General features: G+C 37.5%; 3 protein-coding genes across 3 annotated transcripts; 2 read left to right on the top strand and 1 right to left on the bottom strand.

The window, feature by feature from the left end:
• The first annotated feature begins 6421 nt into the window (after positions 1-6421).
• On the top strand, positions 6422-10689 carry LOC137745644 (chlorophyll synthase, chloroplastic-like). The gene is made up of 15 exons (XM_068485633.1): positions 6422-6634; positions 6834-6878; positions 7004-7095; positions 7542-7629; positions 8078-8163; positions 8252-8338; positions 8427-8492; positions 8579-8662; positions 8767-8828; positions 9158-9233; positions 9323-9385; positions 9468-9549; positions 9729-9805; positions 9948-9995; positions 10236-10689. The coding sequence occupies exons 1-15, from the start codon at positions 6529-6531 to the stop codon at positions 10296-10298; spliced, it is 1125 nt and encodes a 374-aa protein (XP_068341734.1). The 5' UTR covers positions 6422-6528; the 3' UTR covers positions 10299-10689.
• Positions 10690-12407: 1718 nt separating this feature from the next.
• On the bottom strand, positions 12408-12976 carry LOC137744628 (em-like protein GEA1). Its single transcript, XM_068484402.1, has 2 exons — positions 12844-12976; positions 12408-12754 (listed from the first exon to the last, which is right to left on the bottom strand). Exons 1-2 carry the CDS (start codon positions 12974-12976, stop codon positions 12408-12410), a joined length of 480 nt encoding a protein of 159 aa, XP_068340503.1.
• Positions 12977-15537: 2561 nt separating this feature from the next.
• LOC137745970 (mitochondrial succinate-fumarate transporter 1-like) lies at positions 15538-18190 on the top strand. The gene is made up of 2 exons (XM_068486004.1): positions 15538-16233; positions 17119-18190. Exons 1-2 carry the CDS (start codon positions 15799-15801, stop codon positions 17656-17658), a joined length of 975 nt encoding a protein of 324 aa, XP_068342105.1. The 5' UTR covers positions 15538-15798; the 3' UTR covers positions 17659-18190.
• The last annotated feature ends 1367 nt before the right edge of the window (positions 18191-19557 follow it).

Here is a 19557-nt window from a genome sequence, read left to right as displayed (position 1 = left end):
AGTAAATATATCAATGTATTTAAAAAAATAAAATTATTTCTATGTCTTTCTACACGTGTTATTGTTACATTAAGAAATAAGTATCCCTTAAGCTTAGGCATAGTGTCACATAGACAATATCCAATCTTGGACGATTGAGTCATTGACATGACTCGTATTAGGCGATTAAAACCATTTCCAGTCATCTTCTCAAATGTTGTTAAAATCAAGGTAAATTAGGAAATAAAAAGGGAAAAAACGTATTCAGGAAGCAAATTCATATCATGATTGAAGTCGATTGTGCTTATTTCTTGCAAAATCAAAAGATTATGACAACATATTCATTGGAAACACTTAGAATAACATTTCTATTTTTATTATACAAGCGATATTTTACATTACACGATATTTTGTCAACATTCAAATTGTTGGGTAACATACTTTTACATGACAACTATTTGAAAAATAGGATAGTCGAACACATGACCTCTCATGCACCGATTTTTTACTTTTAACCACTTAAGCAATAAGCAATTTGTACTCGTAAACAATTTTGTTTAATCATAATAATGTATAATTGTCGAGTTAAATGACTGTGTATTAACCTAATAGATTTGCAAGCCTAATTTTAAGAACGTCAATTAATGATTACTAAGATGCGTTGTAGCACAAATCACAATAACGTTAATGATTAGTTTCCAACTCGTTTATGCACGCGTGTACGGTTAAAGGAATGTTTAACTATTAACATTATCATTCAAATTGATATGTGCACATTGAGAGAGGAGAAGAGAGGAAGACGCTGTTGGACTCATAACCTATGTTAACGGAAATGTAATGAAACCCACCCTCTTTTGGACTTGTAACCAAAATAGGAATCCGATCCCTGTGATGCCCATTATTAGTATTAACAACAGTAGCAGACTTGAGTTCATTTTAATGGTTGATAGCCTATTCCATTCAACTCGCCAAACGAGCCTATAAATACTAATTACTTCAATCGTTTGTCAGATTAGTTAAGTGTGAAACATGATAATATACATAATTGTAGGGTTTATTAGTAGGTGAAAATCAGAAATACAATTAATACATTTCTAAAACTTCAAACAATAAGCCTAAATTTGGTGTACCAAAGCTAGAGTAAGCTAGTTTCTATTGGCAATGACCAAAAAATTGTGAGTGCATTGTGTACCTTACTTTGGCTAAGATTTAGTGCATGCCATCAAGGCTTGTCGAGACAAACATAGCTTATTGAGTGATGCGCATTGACATACCCTACTACTATATATCCCATCACTCATCGTGCAGGTTCAGGACATGGTAACATGGACCACAGTAGAATTGGGTTCTACAAATGACAGAGTAATCGATAACCTGCTTTCCTTTTTGTTCCAAGATCATTTGAAGGAAGGTACAATCCGAGTGACTCGACCCCCCGGTTGGTTGACAAGTCACTTCGTAAGGTAGAATGTATAAGAATTTTGGTACCATCATGCACTAAGAAACTTCCAAATGCATGATAATATCGCTAGGGATAATCCGCCCATGCGTCAATAGACGACTCCAAGATGTTAATATTTATATCTATATATTTATGGTGGATTTCGCATGAACTTGAGAGTTGCTCACTCACACGTGGGTGAATCGCAACGAAAATTACTCTGTATAGTATTTAGTAAACAAACATATCGCAATCAAATATTACTAATTAAGACCGCCAATTCAAAGATACTATAATTTCACTTAACTTTAAGACGTTCCTAGCACACTAAAACAGTCATTCTACAGTTCGAACATGTGAAAATACAAAGGAGAAAGCACACATAGAAAAGTACAGACTCAAGTTTTTGAAATGTCATTAACAGCTCACCACAATAACATATTATATATCAATTAAGGTTATGGAAAAAATAGTAATCTCTCTTTCACATTGAATCATTGATCGATGTGTCTTCCACTTCGCAAGTAAGTTAAATTGCCTAAACCTTTTGAAGTTTTTGTTTATTGGTAACCCTACAAACCTTTTGAAGTTGTTTAACTACAAAAAGTACTATTAATTAAAAGGTGAAAACCTTATTTAATTAGATGTAATGGATGGATAATCAAACAATAATTAGATAGTGTAGAAAGGTGATTGAGTTGAGAATAACTAAGAAAGAAATTTTGGTGTTGTTTTTTGAGTCAGTATTTATTGAATTTCTTTATTTTTTTTGGTGTTGAAACTTGAAAGAGATAGATCTTTAAATAATGGCTTATTAGTCAAAATGGTTCTTAATTGGTATACCTTTTCATTTTAGTCCAGGCATGATATTTCAAATTAATAAAAGTAGTCATTGAGATTGTCCACCGTCAATCGTTTTGGTTGTTTTGTGAAAATCTCCTTTAAATTGAAGAAACCACCAGTTCAAGCGAAGGGGTTGATTCGATAAAAAAAAACCCTCAATGTAATACAGATTTTTCACGAAATAACTAAAATGAATGACGATGGATAATTTCAGAGATCACTTTTATAAAATTTCAATGACCATATTGACTAAAAGCCTTGAATCATATTCAGTCCCTTTCGCCTAGTAGGTACGTGGCTAACATTGCTGATGGCAACAAAAACTAAAATACAGAGTCAGCCAAGAAAAAACAGAAAACAAATAAATACAAAGAAGCTTGGGTGATGATATATCTGTTTGCTACAATCTTTTGAACATTTTTTGTATTTTATTTTCGGTAAATGATTTTTTTATTTTTACCTAGACAAAGTTAAATCTGGATATTTTTTAAAAAGAAAAAACAAACAAATAAACGAGTTTACACATGATTTACATCATTTTCGTGTCATTTTTTTGTTGAAATGTGTCTTTTTCATGTGTGCAAAAACTAGTTTATGAGTCCAACTCCCTCAAGTCTCAATCACCGCAACCAATCTTCGTCAATCTTCATTGGGCCAATATTTCGTTACGTGACCTAATTTATGATTACTTCAATTTCTTATGTATAAATATTTTGTTTAAATTAGGTACGTTTCACTTTGATGACATCTGTGAAAAAATTACATTTTTTTTTTTATCATCCTAGTCCTTCTATTTTGGAGTTATATATAAGTTGTGAAAGTCAAATAGTTCGATATCATAATCTAAGGATTATTAGTTTGTGTTTTTCTTTTTGTTTGTAGTGTGAAAAATTAGTTCGTGGTAATTGTACTTCAATCAATCTCTATCAAAACTTGAATTATCATTGATTTAATTTTTAAACATGTATTATATATTTAAATTCGGCACTCGGAACTTCAACAGAATATACGAGAAATTACCATTTTGCAATCATCTTCTCCTTAACATTTTGGAGCTTTAAGCCGTGAAGTTGTGAAATAGTGACGAAGTTTGAAGAAATAATATGCTCATCTGAATAATTAGCTTGTATATGGGCTAGTTAAGATCTAGCATTGCATATGCTTGTTTGATACCATGCATGCACAAGAATGATGACACAAAAGATTGGTTTGTTGGCAATTAGTGTTAGCATCTCTGCATCCGCAGAGGTAAAGTTGTCCTCTAAGTTGGGAAAATTCTCCCATAATATTCCACTTTTAGGCAAGAGGCTATGTGCTAAATGGGATTGGGAATTGGATTCCCTTGAAGCATATGTAGGAATCCAAATTCCTAAATGGTAGCAAGGAAACGTGGAGATTGTGAAGGAAGGAAGTATATGTTGGGGAATTAATAGGAGAGAATTTTCTGCACCAAGTGGATTTGGGGAATGAAGCATCTTCCTATGCTGCTAGCTGGAGAGGGAATTTGGATTCTCTCTCGACTTTACTGACTTACTGTCATGAGCTTAAGGATTAGAAAATCTAAGTCTGTGGTTTGTGTAAAGAGATCTGAAACTCTTTGTCTGTGAGAGGTGGGCCGTCGAAATGAATTGATGGGGACCGTCTGATTGAATTTGAGTGGTCCGGATTGTCTAGTCTTTGGACTTGAGACAGTGAAATTCAAAAAGGATCTCTATCTTTAGACTCGATCAAGTCTTCCTCCTAGAGGACTTATAAATAATATGATCCATAACAATGATTGATGGAGAGAGAGGGAGGGAGAGGGTGGGATTTTGGCATAAGGACCAAATTATTCCTTTAGGGTTTCGGTATATACTCTGAGGACATTATTTATACTCCATTAACCATAATATTAGAGTGACGTTTGTACAGATTTTGATCCTTTTTATTTTTTAAGGGAACATTTTAGAATTGAGGGAAATGTGAAACCCATCTCATATTTTGCCTCAACATTACAAGACAATTCCTTATTCCTATTGCACATCTTCGATAATAGGTACCAACAACGGGTCACTTTATTTGCTTATTTGAGATCATGTGAGAAACGAAAGTGATACAATCGGGATATGTAAAAGTAACATCATAGTTTTTTTTTCTTCTTATTTATAATATGAGAAGGAGAGAAGAAGAAAGAGTGACACAGTGAAAATATATAATCGCGTCAATAAAAATTTTTGGCATAAAAGGATCAAATATTTTGAGAGCTCAATTGAGTGTCCGAGATAATGATAGTAATACTAACGTGTGAGTGCACGGTGGAGAGATGTAATTGTTGACCAATTTTCTCCATAGTATGGTCGAAGATTTGAAAGTCAAAATGATCGTACGAGACAATGCAATAATAATGTAAAGATCCTCAAAATTAAAATAGCACTATTAATTGTATGATGTAATCATTCTGGAATCTGCATCCATTCATCATTTTTCTTGATTCAGAAAGATTTTTTAGTGTGCCGAAAATACAATCCGATACATCAAGTGTAATAATAAAATTGGTTAGAAACTTGAAAAAAAAAAAATTCAACAAATTATATTATGACACTTGGTGTACCAACCGTATTTCCAGCACACTGGAAAATTTCTCTAAAATTCGTTGTTAACAGAAAATCCAAAATTCCTTCACTGAGGATTCCAAACTTTTTGAATGATATTCCTTAACTAATTATGCTCCCTAGTGCTTGGTACGTTGAATAAAATGCAAGCCATATTTGGGCCTAACCTGGGCTTTATTCGAAATACTGGTAAAAGCGTCAGCCTGGCGTAATATGCCCCGTCCAATGAACCCATGGACATCAAATGGAGCCTTCATGGAGCTGCATTTTTCTGTACCGTCTTCTTCGGAATATATATTGGACACTCAAATTCTACAATTTCGGATCCAAACGCAATGTTTTCCAATTGACCCGACCCATCCCGAGTTAGCTTGATCTATTTGCATCTTAATTTTATGTCAGTTGTAATAACAAACATTTTTGTTTCCATCCAATTCGCGAGAAACTGTGTTGCTTGAGAGAGATCAACAATAACTAAAAAATTGATTGACGGAGAGATAAAACGAGTTGAGATTGAAATATTGAAAGATACAATGACTTGTTTTGACGAATTCGTTGAGATTAGCAGAGTAGGCGTTATAAGCATTGCGCTTGTAACTAGTGACTAAGCCATCTGAATTGAAATCATTGTTTTGAATTGTGAGCTCTCGCTGATGACGGTGAGACATGGAGGAGTAGGAGGGATGACATGGGCATGTAATTAACACAACATTACTGTTTTGTTGGTGATATGAACAAATAGACGGCGATGGTTAATCAGAAGATGTAAATGATGGGTCTAGTCGAATAGGTCTGATATCAAGAGGACTTAATAAAATTATTATTATTATTATTATTATAACTTTTAATTATATTTAATACGACCACCCAAAATATAAATTAGCAACAATAATTATAATTTCAATCCATGAATCCAATATTAGTATTTATTTTTCTCCTTTTTCTTGGTCAAATTATTTATTTTTCTCTTTATTTCAACTTTTTATATTTTGGGAAAAACCACCATAATTATAAACTTTGAGACGACTGAGCGCAACAGAGGATCCTTGTTGGATTTTTTTTTTGTGAGGATCATTAAGATCTTCCAATCACATCTGTTTATGGTACATTGTGAGATCAGTTTTTATCAGATATTGTTTATATTTAATTTTAAATAAAAATATTTGCAATGATTTTTTATCGCACAATATATAATGAACAGATAAAATTGAAAGATAGCCAGGATCCCCATATAGACAATCCGACTCCTAGGACAGAGCGCATCAGTGGGACTCTGTACGAGGATGTATTACATCAACCTGTTCCAATAAATGCCAAAAAGTAAGGGTACTAAAACTTAACTAACGTCAACCCACCAATCCCACACCTCCACGTAATCACTCACAGTTTAAACCGCGCACGATACAAGAGATTTTTCAATGCGATCGACACACGAGATAGTACATTACGTGTCATTACATAAATGATAGAATGTTCGTTAAAAAGTTAATAACTTTAAAATAAAATTTCTCTTAACTTACATACGTCACAATGAAAAATTTCTACCACACCAACCCCTTCTTTTTTTCCTCGTCAAACATTTATCACAGGTAGTATAGTTATCGGCTAGTCAGCGCAGTAGCTCTTCCACTTCATCTCCCTCTGCACTCGGCCAGTAAGCTCCTTACAGCTCCAATGGCGTCCGTGCTCAATACGGTGTCGTCTATCACCTTATCGAAGCTCAACACCAACCGAGTTCGGGCTCAGTCCGCCTTCGCGCCGGTTTCCGTTTCGTTTACCAGTGAGTCCACTCGCTTATTTGCTCCGTGTTTGGTTGCCGGCGAATTCAAATTCCAGCAAAACAATGCTCAAGTTTCATTTCCAACCTCCAATCCAATTTTTTCAAATTTTTAATTCCTTTTCAATTTATTTGTTCTTATTAATCTATTGACAAGTGAGAATTACTGATTGAGATTTTTCGAAAATTTTGAAATTTGCAGGAAGGAGGCTTACTGTAAGGGCTGCGGAGACCGATACGAACGAAGGTTTTTTGTTATATTAAACTATCATTTCCTTTTGTTTTTGTGAAATTTGAGAGTGGGAGGGGATTATAGGGAGAGATTTTGAGTTTTGAAGTTGAGATTTGTGTTTTTTTTTTTTTTTTTGGTAGCGGTTGAATCTGCAGTACCGGATAAGGCACCTGCGAAAGGCGGTTCGAGCTTCAATCAGCTTCTGGGGATTAAAGGAGCTTCAAAGGAAACTGTATGTCGTCAATGTTGGTTCTTTATATGAGTTTTAGTACCTTCCCTTTGTGTGTGTTGGTGTGTTTGCATAAATTTGGTTTTCTTCATATGATCCTTGAAGCTTTATTTTGTTGAACAGAACTCGGGGAATAACTTCGTTTTGTGTGTTGGTAAATTGGTAGTGGCTGGAATAACTTTTACATGCTTTTTGTGTGTAAGAAGCAGATGAATGCTTAGCATGTAAATCCTGAAAAGAAATTAGGAAGTAGTAGGTGTTTTTGGAATAATCGGTACCTTACTCGACAGCATTTTGTTCACTGCGATTATGGTGTCTAATTAGTAAAGTGGATGGTCTGAGTTTTGGGTTTTAGTTAATATGCTTTTTTAGTGGATAATAAGTTGATAGAATCATAGTGACAAAAAACTTTTGAGACGGGAGTTGAATCTATGAGTTAAACTGTGCAGAACACATGGAAGATTAGGCTTCAGCTGACAAAACCTGTAACTTGGCCTCCACTGGTATGGGGAGTAGTTTGCGGAGCTGCTGCTTCTGGTATGCTCGTCCGATATACCTGAGCATTCATAGTTCGAACTCTCTAGTTACGTTATACTTGTTGGTTCATGATTGAAAATTCTGTATATATGGAGCTATGTAAGTCCTCTACAACTTAAAATGCACAGAAATATTCCTGTTTCCCATCTCCTCCCAGTTCTCATTTTCAAATGCTTACTTTACTTCGGAAGTTCCTGCAGTAATACTGCCATGTTATCATTGGATGTGCTGCTTTCCATGAATACCTTATGGAAAAAGAAAAAAAAAAGAAGTCTACTAATTTATGAAATTCTCTCTGGCCTGGCCAGTTAACCTATAATATTGTACTAGCCACAGATTAAATATTTATGTGATGATTTTTAAAGACTACATACATGACTGCCAGAATATATTCTCTACTCATCCCTTGTCCATGAATTACCTTTGAGGATATTTTTTCACGTTGTAGGAAATTTTCATTGGAGTTTCGAGGACGTTGCTAAATCAATAATGTGCATGTGCATGTCCGGCCCTTTTCTCACTGGTTATACCCAGGTATGATGATTTACTTGGGATGCATAGTTTGGTTTTGGTTTTGATTGGTGAGACCTTTATCGTCTCATAACTCCATGCCTTTTTTTAGACTCTGAATGATTGGTATGACCGAGAGATTGATGCAATTAACGAACCTTATCGTCCAATTCCCTCAGGGGCAATATCTGAGAATGAGGTAAGGGTACTAGCTGTATTTTGCTTTTTTGTATAAAAACTGATGGATGACGACTGTATTTTTAATCCTGTAATTTGTTTTCGTTCAGGTTATTGCTCAAATATGGGTGCTGCTTTTAGGAGGCCTTAGCTTTGCTGGTATATTAGATGTGTGGGTAAGTATTCAAATGATGGACTGGCTCTTTCTTACATTTGTAAATATTTAGATCGGATGTCAATCATGAGTAATTGTCCCTTTCAGGCAGGACATAACTTCCCAATATTATTTTACCTTGCTTTGGGTGGATCCTTGCTATCATACATTTACTCCGCTCCACCTTTAAAGGTAGTTTTCCCCACTAGCAACAAATCAAACACTTTTCTTTGTTTGATGTTCCAGAAGAAACTTTGCTTAAGCCCTGACTATGCTTCATGAGTTGTTGCTTGCAGCTGAAACAAAATGGATGGATTGGAAATTTTGCCCTTGGTGCAAGTTATATCAGTTTGCCATGGTGCGATATCCCCTGCATTATATTTCTTTTGTGATTTACAAAAATTACATCTTTCATATAAGGGCCTGAGAACTCGTGATTTAGGGATCGTTTTGTACTTATGATTGATATAAACGTATTTTGCACCCAAGAAATACATTGAATTAAATGGTTATCATCCCTCCTTGTTCTTGTAATTGTGTACCTCTTAGGACTCTTGTCACAACAGGTCTTCATTACTAATAAAGAACTGTGACCAATGATTTCGTGTAGTTTGGTTGAATCCTAGAAACTGTTTTCGATATCCATGGTGCTGGGTAACGGATTTCAGTTCAATCTCTTATTGACAGGTGGGCTGGTCAGGCATTATTTGGGACCCTCACACCTGACATAATCGTCCTCACACTCTTGTATAGCATAGCTGGGGTATGTTTCTGAAAGAAGTATCTAAACATGTGTTTACAAAATTGCTCCAATCCAACTGACTGCATTTTTTTTTCCTGCCACATTTTCAGTTGGGAATTGCTATTGTAAACGATTTTAAAAGTGTTGAAGGAGATAGAGAACTGGGACTTCAGGTCTTTAATCTTCTCCATTACAATGTTTTTAGCACTCTTAGTTGTAGTAACGTAACATTATTTGTGGCAATGCTGTTTGCAGTCACTCCCTGTAGCTTTTGGTTCTGAAACTGCCAAATGGATTTGCGTTGGTGCCATTGACATCACTCAGTTATCAATTGTTGGTATGTTTATCTTCATTACGCAGATTGTTGAAGCTGATTAATGTGATTATCGGACTTTTGGATTGTGTTGTTTTTGAGCGACGAAGCTAATCCTGAATATTTGGAATACAAATTACTAAATTAGAGTTAGTTGTACAAATAAAGACGATTCATTGTGACATCTGTTGAACGGTTTGCAGGTTATCTGCTAGGGGCTGGTAAACCATATTATGCATTGGCTCTCCTTGCTTTGATAGGTCCTCAAGTCTTTTTCCAGGTAGATCTCTTTTCAAAAGATTGGTGATTCAGCTAAGTGGTAAACAGAATCGTATGCTGATTTTTTAATTAAAGCATAAACGCTTCTTATCCCGGTTTTGACGGAGATTTATACTTTGCTTACGAAATTTTGTGCTCTGCAGTTCAAGTACTTTCTCAAAGACCCCGTCAAGTACGATGTTAAATATCAGGTATTATTTCAAGAGCTTTCTACTGTACATCAACTTATATTATGCATTGCCTCCTAAGTGGCTCAGATTCACCCGTTAATTCCATTAGATTCTTAAGCTCACATTCCGCCATTAAATTCTGCAATATACGTAACACGTTGATATACTCTAGGATTTTCGTTCGTTCAAACCCCGACTTGATTATCCGCTATTGTACCATCAAAGAATGAGATATTCAAATTTGCTCTGCGTGTATTCCAGGCCAGTGCGCAGCCGTTTCTCGTGCTCGGTCTTTTAGTAACAGCATTGGCGACAAGTCATTGACATTTTGAAGCATTTGGGTCGAAAAAGGAGAAGAAGAGAGAGAGCGAAAATTACATGACCACCCAATGCAGTGCTGTGGCAGTCAGGTGGAACAGCTAATGCCGAAGTATGTATTCCATCACTTGTAGCAAAGTTTTGTTGACGATTAAGAATTATCATCTGTGTTTTGATTACTGCCTTCGGAAATGGAGGTCGCTGCTGTAATTATGGTGCTGCATTCGACCGTCGATTTTGTCACACTTCAGATTAATTTCGTGTTGCTCGTCTCACTTGAGCCTAATAACTAGATTCTTCTGTTGTTCTATATAAATTCTACCATTCGTTTGTTACAGTGACAAAAGGATTGTGTCCTATAAGCCTTATTTAGTAAGGAGGATTAGATTGGAATGGAATGGGCAGGACACTGTTGAAGGTAGATCCAGTCCTCGATAGTCGATATCGAACAAGAAGACACCAACACTCAAGGTGGAAGCAATCAACTGCCCGATACCTCGATTGCTCCCACAAAAAATGGAATCTGGATTCTCGCCGGATCCTCTTTGTGAGGATTCTATGAATCATTCATCGTACATCGTGCGAGTCAGAAATCATTTTAAATATTTTTATTTAAAATTAAATACAAATAGTACCTGACAAAAATTGACGGATGTACGATAAACGGACACAAGTTAAGAACCATCACCAAAAGAATCCGGAGAGGATCCTGTCCCCAAAAAATGGGCAATTCGCAAAATATTGAGTCGTTCTACTCCCCTTACATCGAAATAGGCAGAAATCACCCATAACTCATTAGGGACTTGTGATTCTGAATAATGTTTAATCATATATATAAGATCTTATTTATCGGAAGGATTCAGTGTTCAGTAAACTCAATCTCTATTGAGCACTTACGCATAAGCGTGTTTGAATCTTCCTACATCTTCTACATTCAACTTGGACAACCATATGATTTTGCATCTATCTTTTCATTTAAAATTCATTGGATTTAGTCGGGCGATTAGCATCTATTTTTTCATTTATCATTGTTGACGAGGCCATCGTGCTATTTAAACTCTTCCATTTATTCTTAAACTCTAGTACTTATTCTGTTAAGAAGCCCTCCTATCACCGGGACTAATGGAAGGGTTTCTTGTACAAGTGCTTACAACAAAGCAATTTATAGTTTTCAAAAACGATGAATGATTATTCAAGTACCGGATAATTAGATGAATAAAATGCTTCAGCTGCAGATCCTTTTTTTTGGTTTTTTTTTTTTTTAAGACATTTAGAAACATTTTGTTTGTTCTTTAAAAATTCCTAGAATTATAAAACATTCTCTTGCAAATTTTTTTTTTTCTTTAAAAATCGGTTCAAAAAATAAATATCTCTACTAGAAGAAGAAATTTTTAACGAAAACACATGTTGGTACATTTTAATTGTGACGAAAACATAAGTTGATACACCGCGTATTTATTTTTTTAGGTAAGTGAAGGCAAGCGGTTGGATTTTTTTTATTTAGTTTCCCCTAACCATCTAAAATTGGTAGATCAAAAAAAATTAAGGTATTCGATTCTTAAGATAGAAATTTTTTTTTCTTATTAACTTTAAAAACACATATCCTACCATTTATATAATAACACGTGATGTACCACTTCGTGCACCAGTCACATTGAAAAAATCTTTCATCTGGGAGAAGGAATTTGTAGTTCAGCTTCCATTCCAAATATTGGTGCTAACACTCCAGATTGACTATTAATCGTTACCTCAATATCGATACTCGATATTTCACCTGATCAGTTGGAAATGCAAAAGGGTGTTTGTAACATATCATTGATTCGCTCATTGATACAAGAAAGTTAAAAAGTACAAACACTTGGGGACAGACACTTAAAAGTTAAAGAAGACCTCAAAACAAGCTTGGATACACAAGATGCTGGCGGTGTAATTTCCAACTCCGACCGACAGTGAACACACTTGGACAAGCATTATTACTACAACCACCTACGAAGAACAAAGACATTAGACACACCACGCATCCTACAACCCTAGTTAAACCAAACTTAGAAACCCTAATAACAAAAACTACAAGTCAGAGGCCTTGGGCTTGGAAGCACTGGTTAATAATCCATGTTAGCGGCTCTTCGTCTTGTACTTGGACTCGTCAATCTCGATGCCTTCCTCGGCAGCACGCTCTCCTCCGGACTTGTCCTTAGTGCTGAGCCCGCCTTTTTTGCCCATCTCCTGGTACCCTTCATGTCCAATCTGCTCCTTCCTGGCCTCGCCTCCGCCGTGCCCCAGCTCCTGGTACCCTTCATGACCAAGCTGCTCCTTCCTGGCCTCGCCACCGCGCTGCCCCAGTTCCTGGTACCCCTCATGACCTAGCTGCTCCTTCCTTGTCTCACCTCCGCGCTGGCCCAGTTCCTGGTACCCATCATGACCTAGCTGCTCCTTCCTTGTCTCACCTCCGCGGTGGCGTCCTTCAACGCAATACACATCATTAGCCAGGTCCAAAAAGCTGCACACGGTAAATGGAAATTTAGAATGCATGCATGATTTTAAGGTTTACCTTCAGCAAGGTGCGCCTGAGCATCGAGGCTCTTGCCGCCGGTTCCACCTGGGACTACGGTCTCTCCCTGCCTTGCCTTTTGGTCCAGTTCTTGCCTTTTCTGTGGGTCTCGCCTTTCCTGTTCGGATGCCATTTCTCTTATTGTTTCTCACGTCACGGAACTCTTTTGAATTTTGTCTGAAAATGTTACTGAGTTAAATTGGAGGGAAATAGTTGTTTTTATAGGGGTAGGGATGGAAGGTGAGTAAGGAGGCAAAAGGGAGGAGGAGGTGACACGTAAGGGTACACGCGGCTGACGGGGAGGTTTGGAGCTTTGAGGTAATGCCACGTAGGTGTTTTTGTCAGTGAAGAAGTAGCATGGAGTTTGGAGAACGACACGAGTCCGTAGCTTCATGGTCATCACTGCTACGAGAAATTTTTCCAAGTGCTGGGAACACCATGACACATGGTGTTCCCTCACTCATTAGGATTTGACATCTTGAATATCCTTCAATTTTATATTTCAATAAATAAATAAAACTAAATGCTAATGGATGAGGGAACACCATGTGTCATGATGTTCCCGGCACTTGAAAAAATTTCTCCACTGCTACGACTCTGTATCCTTGTTTTCTACTTTTCACCCTATAGGTCTGCACCCAAGCAAATGTGCTGCTACAGTGCACCCGCACGCTTGCCTAGAGAGAGAGAAAGAGAGATTGTTCATGGTTTAAATTTCGAACTGATCGAATGGGTTTATGCTGTGAACGCGGCTGATGGGGAGCTCTGGAGGTTTTGGGGTGACCACACAGCTCATTAGCTCTGTCGATACGGTGTTTAACTCTGCAGTAAGAATGACACGAGTCCACTGCTTTTTGGTGACTCACTCAACTCGGTCCACCGTTGCCAAATGATATGATGGATCTTGCAAATCATATACCATACTATTCTAATCTAAGATTAATCTAAAAATTGGGTACAAGGAAGCACAAATCAGCGCTAAAAGTCACAAAAGCACAAAAACAGTATTATTCAACTGAAAAGCTAAATATGAGATGGCATCACATAAATTGAAAGCTATCACTTGCTGCTAAAAAGGACAACAACTTCAGAAAAAAAAAAAAAAAAACAATAATAAATGAGTTGTATAAATTTTATTTATTCTTTTCTAAAAAAAATTATTATATAATTGTGACATCCCACATCGCCCAGGGAGTGATCCTTAAATGTATATTCTCATCCTTACCTAGCACGAGGCCTTTTGGGAGCTCACTGGCTTCGGGTTCCATGAGAACTCCGAAGTTAAGCAAGTAGCGCGCGAGAGCACTTCCAGGATGGGTGACCCATTGGGAAGTTCTCGTGTGAGTTCCCAGAAACAAAACCGTGAGGGCGTGGTCGGGGCCCAAAGCGGACAATATCATGCTACGGTGGTGGATCGGGCCCGGGAAGTGGTCCGCCCCGGGACGGGATGTGACAATAATATTATCTAATAAAATAATAATTTAATTTGACCAATTGAGTGATGAGCACAACTTTAAATGATGTCAAACTACTATATAAGCTTTCAAATTTAAATTTGGCTTTTTAATCAAAATGGTTCATGAAATTTACATAACTCCTCACTTTGGTCCTTGAGATTTGAAATCAATAGAATTGGTATTAGACTTTGTCCACCATCAATCATTTTGGTCATTTCTTGAAAAATCTTCCATTAAATAAAAATAGAATGACCAAAATACCTTTAATTTTTGTCAAATCATTTGATCCATTATTTATTAAATTGAGGGTATATTTATTATTTTGATCCTTATTTAATATAATTTTGCACGGAATGATCAAAATGATTGATGGTGGACAATCTCAGAGACCACTTCTATTGATTTCAAATCTCAAAGACTAAAATGATGTGTTATGCAAATCTTATGGACCATTTTGGCTAAAAAAAACCTTTAAATTTTATGGTTAAAATTCAGCATTTTTTTTAATAAACTAAAACTGTAATTTCATTTTAAAAAATTGCTCCGTAATTTTTTTGAGAGAAATTACCCTGTAATTTATTTCGTAACGTGTAAATTAATAACATAACAATAATATGACCTTCACGTTAAAATAAATTTCTTAGTACAAGAAGTTGAGACTTATTTGGTTAGATGCCAATTTTTTTCCCTAATAAATGCAAACTAGAAGAACAATGGTGAAATCATTAAACCAAGCGCAATTTTATGATTGGGCCTCATATGGACTACTAGTCAATTGTAGTGGACTCCACCATCGAGGTGTGTAGTGAGAATTTCCGGCCCAAATCTTCTCACGCCCGTCTTATTGACCCGCGCACCAAAACCGGCGGCCCATCAGATCCAAAAACACACGAGACAACCTGAATTTCGTCCCCAGACGTCTCTCCGGTTCTGGTAAAATATTCTTCCCCATTTGACCTCGGTTTATGCAGGAAAAAAAAAGGAGAGGGATTGTCTACCCTCATATTTTCATACTCTTTACATACTTTTGATAACTCATATTTTCATATTCTTTACATACTTTTGATATGTGATCATGGTTAAGTCATGTCAAAATTTTATATTAATTTTTTATAGAAATAATAAAATAAAAAGTAATAGGAATATAAAATGTTAACGTAGCTTAACCGTAACCACACAAACAGAAGGTATGAGAAGAGTATGGAAATGGGAGGTAGCACCTCAAAAAAAACGTACTTAATCACTAATTAATTATTCTTAATTGTCCACCCTTAATTGTACTTAAACCACTAATTAATTACTTCTAATTATTCTCCCTATGCCTGCTGATTCAGTTTGAACAAAGAGGAAGACGGGCCCATTCATTTACTCATAAGTAAGAAGAAGAGGAGGAGGAGGATAACTCGGTCTTTTCCCTTCCCTTCTTCTTCTTCTGATCAAAACCCAGATTTCAATTTCCAAATCCAGTTCGAAGTTTGGAATCGAAATCCCAAAAAACATGGAAGAAAACCAAAATGAAAACCCCAATCCTACGAGCCCCCCGCCACCGCCGCCGCCACCCAAGAAGCCGCCAATTCCGCCGTACGTGAAGGCCCTGTCGGGTTCGCTCGGCGGCATCATGGAGGCCGCGTGCCTACAGCCCATCGATGTCATCAAGACCCGGCTCCAGCTCGACCGGACCGGCACCTGCAAGGGAATTATCCACTGCGGCGCCACCGTTGCCCGCACCGAGGGAGTCCGGGCTCTCTGGAAGGGCCTGACCCCCTTCGCCACCCACCTGACCTTGAAGTACGCGCTTCGGATGGGCTCCAACGCCGTGCTGCAGGGCGCGTTTAAGGACGCGGAGACCGGGAAGGTCAGCAACCACGGCCGGCTCATTTCTGGGTTCGGAGCTGGAGTTCTCGAAGCCCTCGTCATTGTCACGCCGTTTGAGGTCTGTGCATTTGTCTTCTTAGTTTTCAATTGAAAAGATGACAACTTTATTCGAATTTCTTAATGCGGTTAGATTTGTATCTTGGGGTGGTAGGTGGCATGTTAAACAAGGATCGGTTTTTTAGCAAGGTACGGAATGCATCGTCAAATATTCAATATGATTCCACAAGATCTAGTTTCGTTCAAGTAACGGATTCTAGCCAATTGAAAGGATATTCTACTTTAAACTAATTTTTTAAAGTGAACGGAGATTCGGACTTATGCACCACTAATCTTTTAAAGTGGACGGAGATTCGGACTTGGGTGCATATGTAGTACATTTGCTAGAGCCAATGTAGCTATGCCAGAATGCCTAAATTTGATTTCTTCGTGTATTTTATCTATGATTGGCAATTGTGTGGCTTAATTTAGATAAGAGAATTCAGGGAAGATACTGATTTAATTTGTTTATTTTGCGACCGACCGCCTTTTATGTTTTGAATTGCTCATTGCACTTGCTTAATTTCTTCTTTTCGCTGTTAGTTTTCATCCAAGAGTGATGCTCTCCTGCGAATCAAAACACAAAAATGCTAAGGTTGAGATTTAATCTCAACAGCTCACTCGTGAAAAATAATGTGCGTAAGAGAATTAGCATTTTGTCCGAACATTTATGAACTCTAAAGCATCGATGTGGGATTGTTTAAGATTGTGCTGTTAGTTGCATTAGTTATACTCAGTTTACGGCTGAAATGGTTAGCTGGTTATATGGCATTGTCGGCTTCAGTCAGTTAGTTATGCTCTTGAGGGAGCTCCTGTGTGAATCTTTGTGTGCAAGCTAACATAGGTCATTCAACAAAACAAGGAAATTATGCGTGTTCATTGTCGGCTTTGGTCTTGAATTATGCAGGTGGTGAAAATTAGACTACAGCAACAGAAAGGATTGAGTCCCGGGCTTCTGAAGTATAAGGGTCCTATTCACTGTGCTCGTACGATCATTCAGGAGGAAGGTATCCGTGGGCTTTGGTCAGGAGCTGCTCCAACTGTTATGCGCAATGGGACGAACCAGGCTGCCATGTTTACAGCCAAAAATGCGTTCGACGTTCTCTTGTGGAAGAAACATGAAGGAGATGGGAGAGTCCTGCTGCCATGGCAGTCTATGATATCTGGTTTCCTTGCAGGCACAGCCGGCCCCATTTGCACGGGTCCCTTTGATGTTGTGAAAACGAGGCTGATGGCTCAGAGCCGAGGTGTTGATGGCAAGATGAAATACAAGGGCATGATTCATGCGATCAGGACAATATACGCAGAGGAAGGGCTTCTGGCTTTGTGGAAAGGACTCCTGCCTCGGCTCATGAGGATACCTCCCGGGCAAGCCATTATGTGGACTGTGGCTGACCAAGTGATAGGATTGTATGAGAAACGATATCTTCGTAATGCACGCTTGTAGGTATCATCATTTCATTGGTTTGCTGGTTCTGGTTTTCAATTCTGTTGCAAGAATACATCCCGCAATCATCCTAATTTTGCAGTTAGTGTTTCCTCTTTGAGTTTCTTCGGCTTCCCCAAATGTACACCGGTTCTTTCAGACCTGATCAGTATTTTTGACGATCAGTAGGAGAATAGGCAACTTCTCATCTTTATAGAAATAAACTCCATTATGTAGCAATTATGATTGCAAGGAGGTCTACAATTTTTGTCTGTTCAATTTATATCAGGAACTGATTGTTAGAGAATTAAATAAAGATGATGTTTTCTTTGTTTTAATCTTAAAGTAACTGTACTTAAGAGTTGATGTGTTGGTGTTACTGTGGGAGATATTCTGGAGTCCAGGCATCTGGACCACGCAGCCATCTGACCGCGTTTTTGGTCCCCTGACCCTCTTGTGTCTGTTATCCTATATGGGCTTTCGCACTCAAGAATTGCTGGATGCCATGGAGAGAGTCGTGACTTTTCTGACTTACCAAAGTCACAAAAGAAGAACATGCTATGTCACGACTCACAAACTACTTGTGTATTTCGTAACACAAACATGCCATGTATGCACATTCACGAAAATGAAATTTCCATCACAGCATGGTTAAACGATAGAAGTGTGAAATAATTGGTAAATTGGAGTCATTTTAGTGGATTACATTCCAATATCAGACCAATTTTCAGAAACACAATAGCTTATAATTTTCATAATACATATTAATACTATTCATCTCTAATTTTCGCTACATCGTCATAGTTTATTGTTTTGATTTGACCTCATAATGAGATGTTGGAGAAAACTGATTTTATTGCGAGAGAACGACTATATTGTTCCGGTTAGAACAATAAAACTTCATATGTAGATGTTATCGCAAATGAGAAGCTAAGTTCTTTGGAGCATTAGTAGTGTCACTGCTTGTGTTGCTCGTCTTACTTCCTAACTATGGTGATTTCGAGATGCGGATATCCATAAGTAGAGTCCTAAGCAGCAGGACCAGGAACATTAGTATTAGAGACATCATTGGAATTCAAATGCTTAAGCATAATAATAACTTCGTGGAATTGAATAATAGGCCTCGAGGCATTTATTCATACACAACTTTGTACCTTCAACTTGCATAATTACTTTTAGAAATTTGTTTATTCTCTAGTAATTTGGATAGTTTGAAAACGAAGATATGTAAATAATTAGTAGTAAATTACAAAAAACTACTTCAACTATGGGTCGAACGACATTTTCATACTTCATCTTTTAAAAATGACAATGTCATACCTCATCTTACAAATTTGTGCCAATGTCAGATCACCGTTAGTTTTTCTATTAATTTCTCTGTTAAGTACTGACGTGGCTAGAGACAGGGTCCACTCACTAATTCAATTGGATTAAAAAATAATTAAATATATTTTTAATAATTAAATATTAAAAATTAAAATATTTTTTTATATAAAATTGTAGGACCTCTCTCACCTCTCTCTTGCGTCTCTCTCTTACTCTCTCGACCCTCTCTGCACACTTACATCCCCAAAACCTAGAAACCTTCCCACCCGCCACTCCCCCCCCCCCCCCCAACCTTCCCCCACCCCCACCACCCTCTCTCTCCTCTCTCTCTCGCCTCTTTCTCTTCTCAGGCGCCGAGGATGATACTGGAGCCTAAATTGGGCCTCGACCTGAGCAGAAAAGTGTAAAAAAAAAAATAAATAAAAAAAACCAAAGTTCGTCTTCCCCACCCCTTTCTCCCCACCCGAGCCCACTCCCAAATCGGACACACCCCGTCTCCCCACCCGTCAATTCTCCGTGCCGGGCCCCACCAAATCAGGCCCTGCATTCTCGTCGCCTCGCCAATCTTGTCTTAGGCCGGACAAACCCACTGCA

The sequence above is a fragment of the Pyrus communis genome, chromosome 9 (genome assembly GCF_963583255.1).
Source record: "Pyrus communis chromosome 9, drPyrComm1.1, whole genome shotgun sequence".
In the NCBI taxonomy this organism is placed as follows: Eukaryota; Viridiplantae; Streptophyta; class Magnoliopsida; order Rosales; family Rosaceae; genus Pyrus; species Pyrus communis.
This window is presented reverse-complemented; position numbering and strand designations above follow the sequence as displayed.

Coding starts and splice junctions, on each gene's coding strand:
- LOC137744628 (XM_068484402.1), bottom strand. CDS start 12,976: ATGGCATCCGAACAGGAAAGGCGAGACCCACAGAAAAGGCAAGAACTG. Junction 12,755..12,843: donor TCAGGCGCACCTTGCTGAAG/GTAAACCTTAAA, acceptor ATTGCGTTGAAG/GACGCCACCGCGGAGGTGAG.
- LOC137745644 (XM_068485633.1), top strand. CDS start 6,529: ATGGCGTCCGTGCTCAATACGGTGTCGTCTATCACCTTATCGAAGCTC. Junction 7,096..7,541: donor AAGGAGCTTCAAAGGAAACT/GTATGTCGTCAA, acceptor TAAACTGTGCAG/AACACATGGAAGATTAGGCT. Junction 9,550..9,728: donor CACTCAGTTATCAATTGTTG/GTATGTTTATCT, acceptor AACGGTTTGCAG/GTTATCTGCTAGGGGCTGGT.
- LOC137745970 (XM_068486004.1), top strand. CDS start 15,799: ATGGAAGAAAACCAAAATGAAAACCCCAATCCTACGAGCCCCCCGCCA. Junction 16,234..17,118: donor TCATTGTCACGCCGTTTGAG/GTCTGTGCATTT, acceptor TGAATTATGCAG/GTGGTGAAAATTAGACTACA.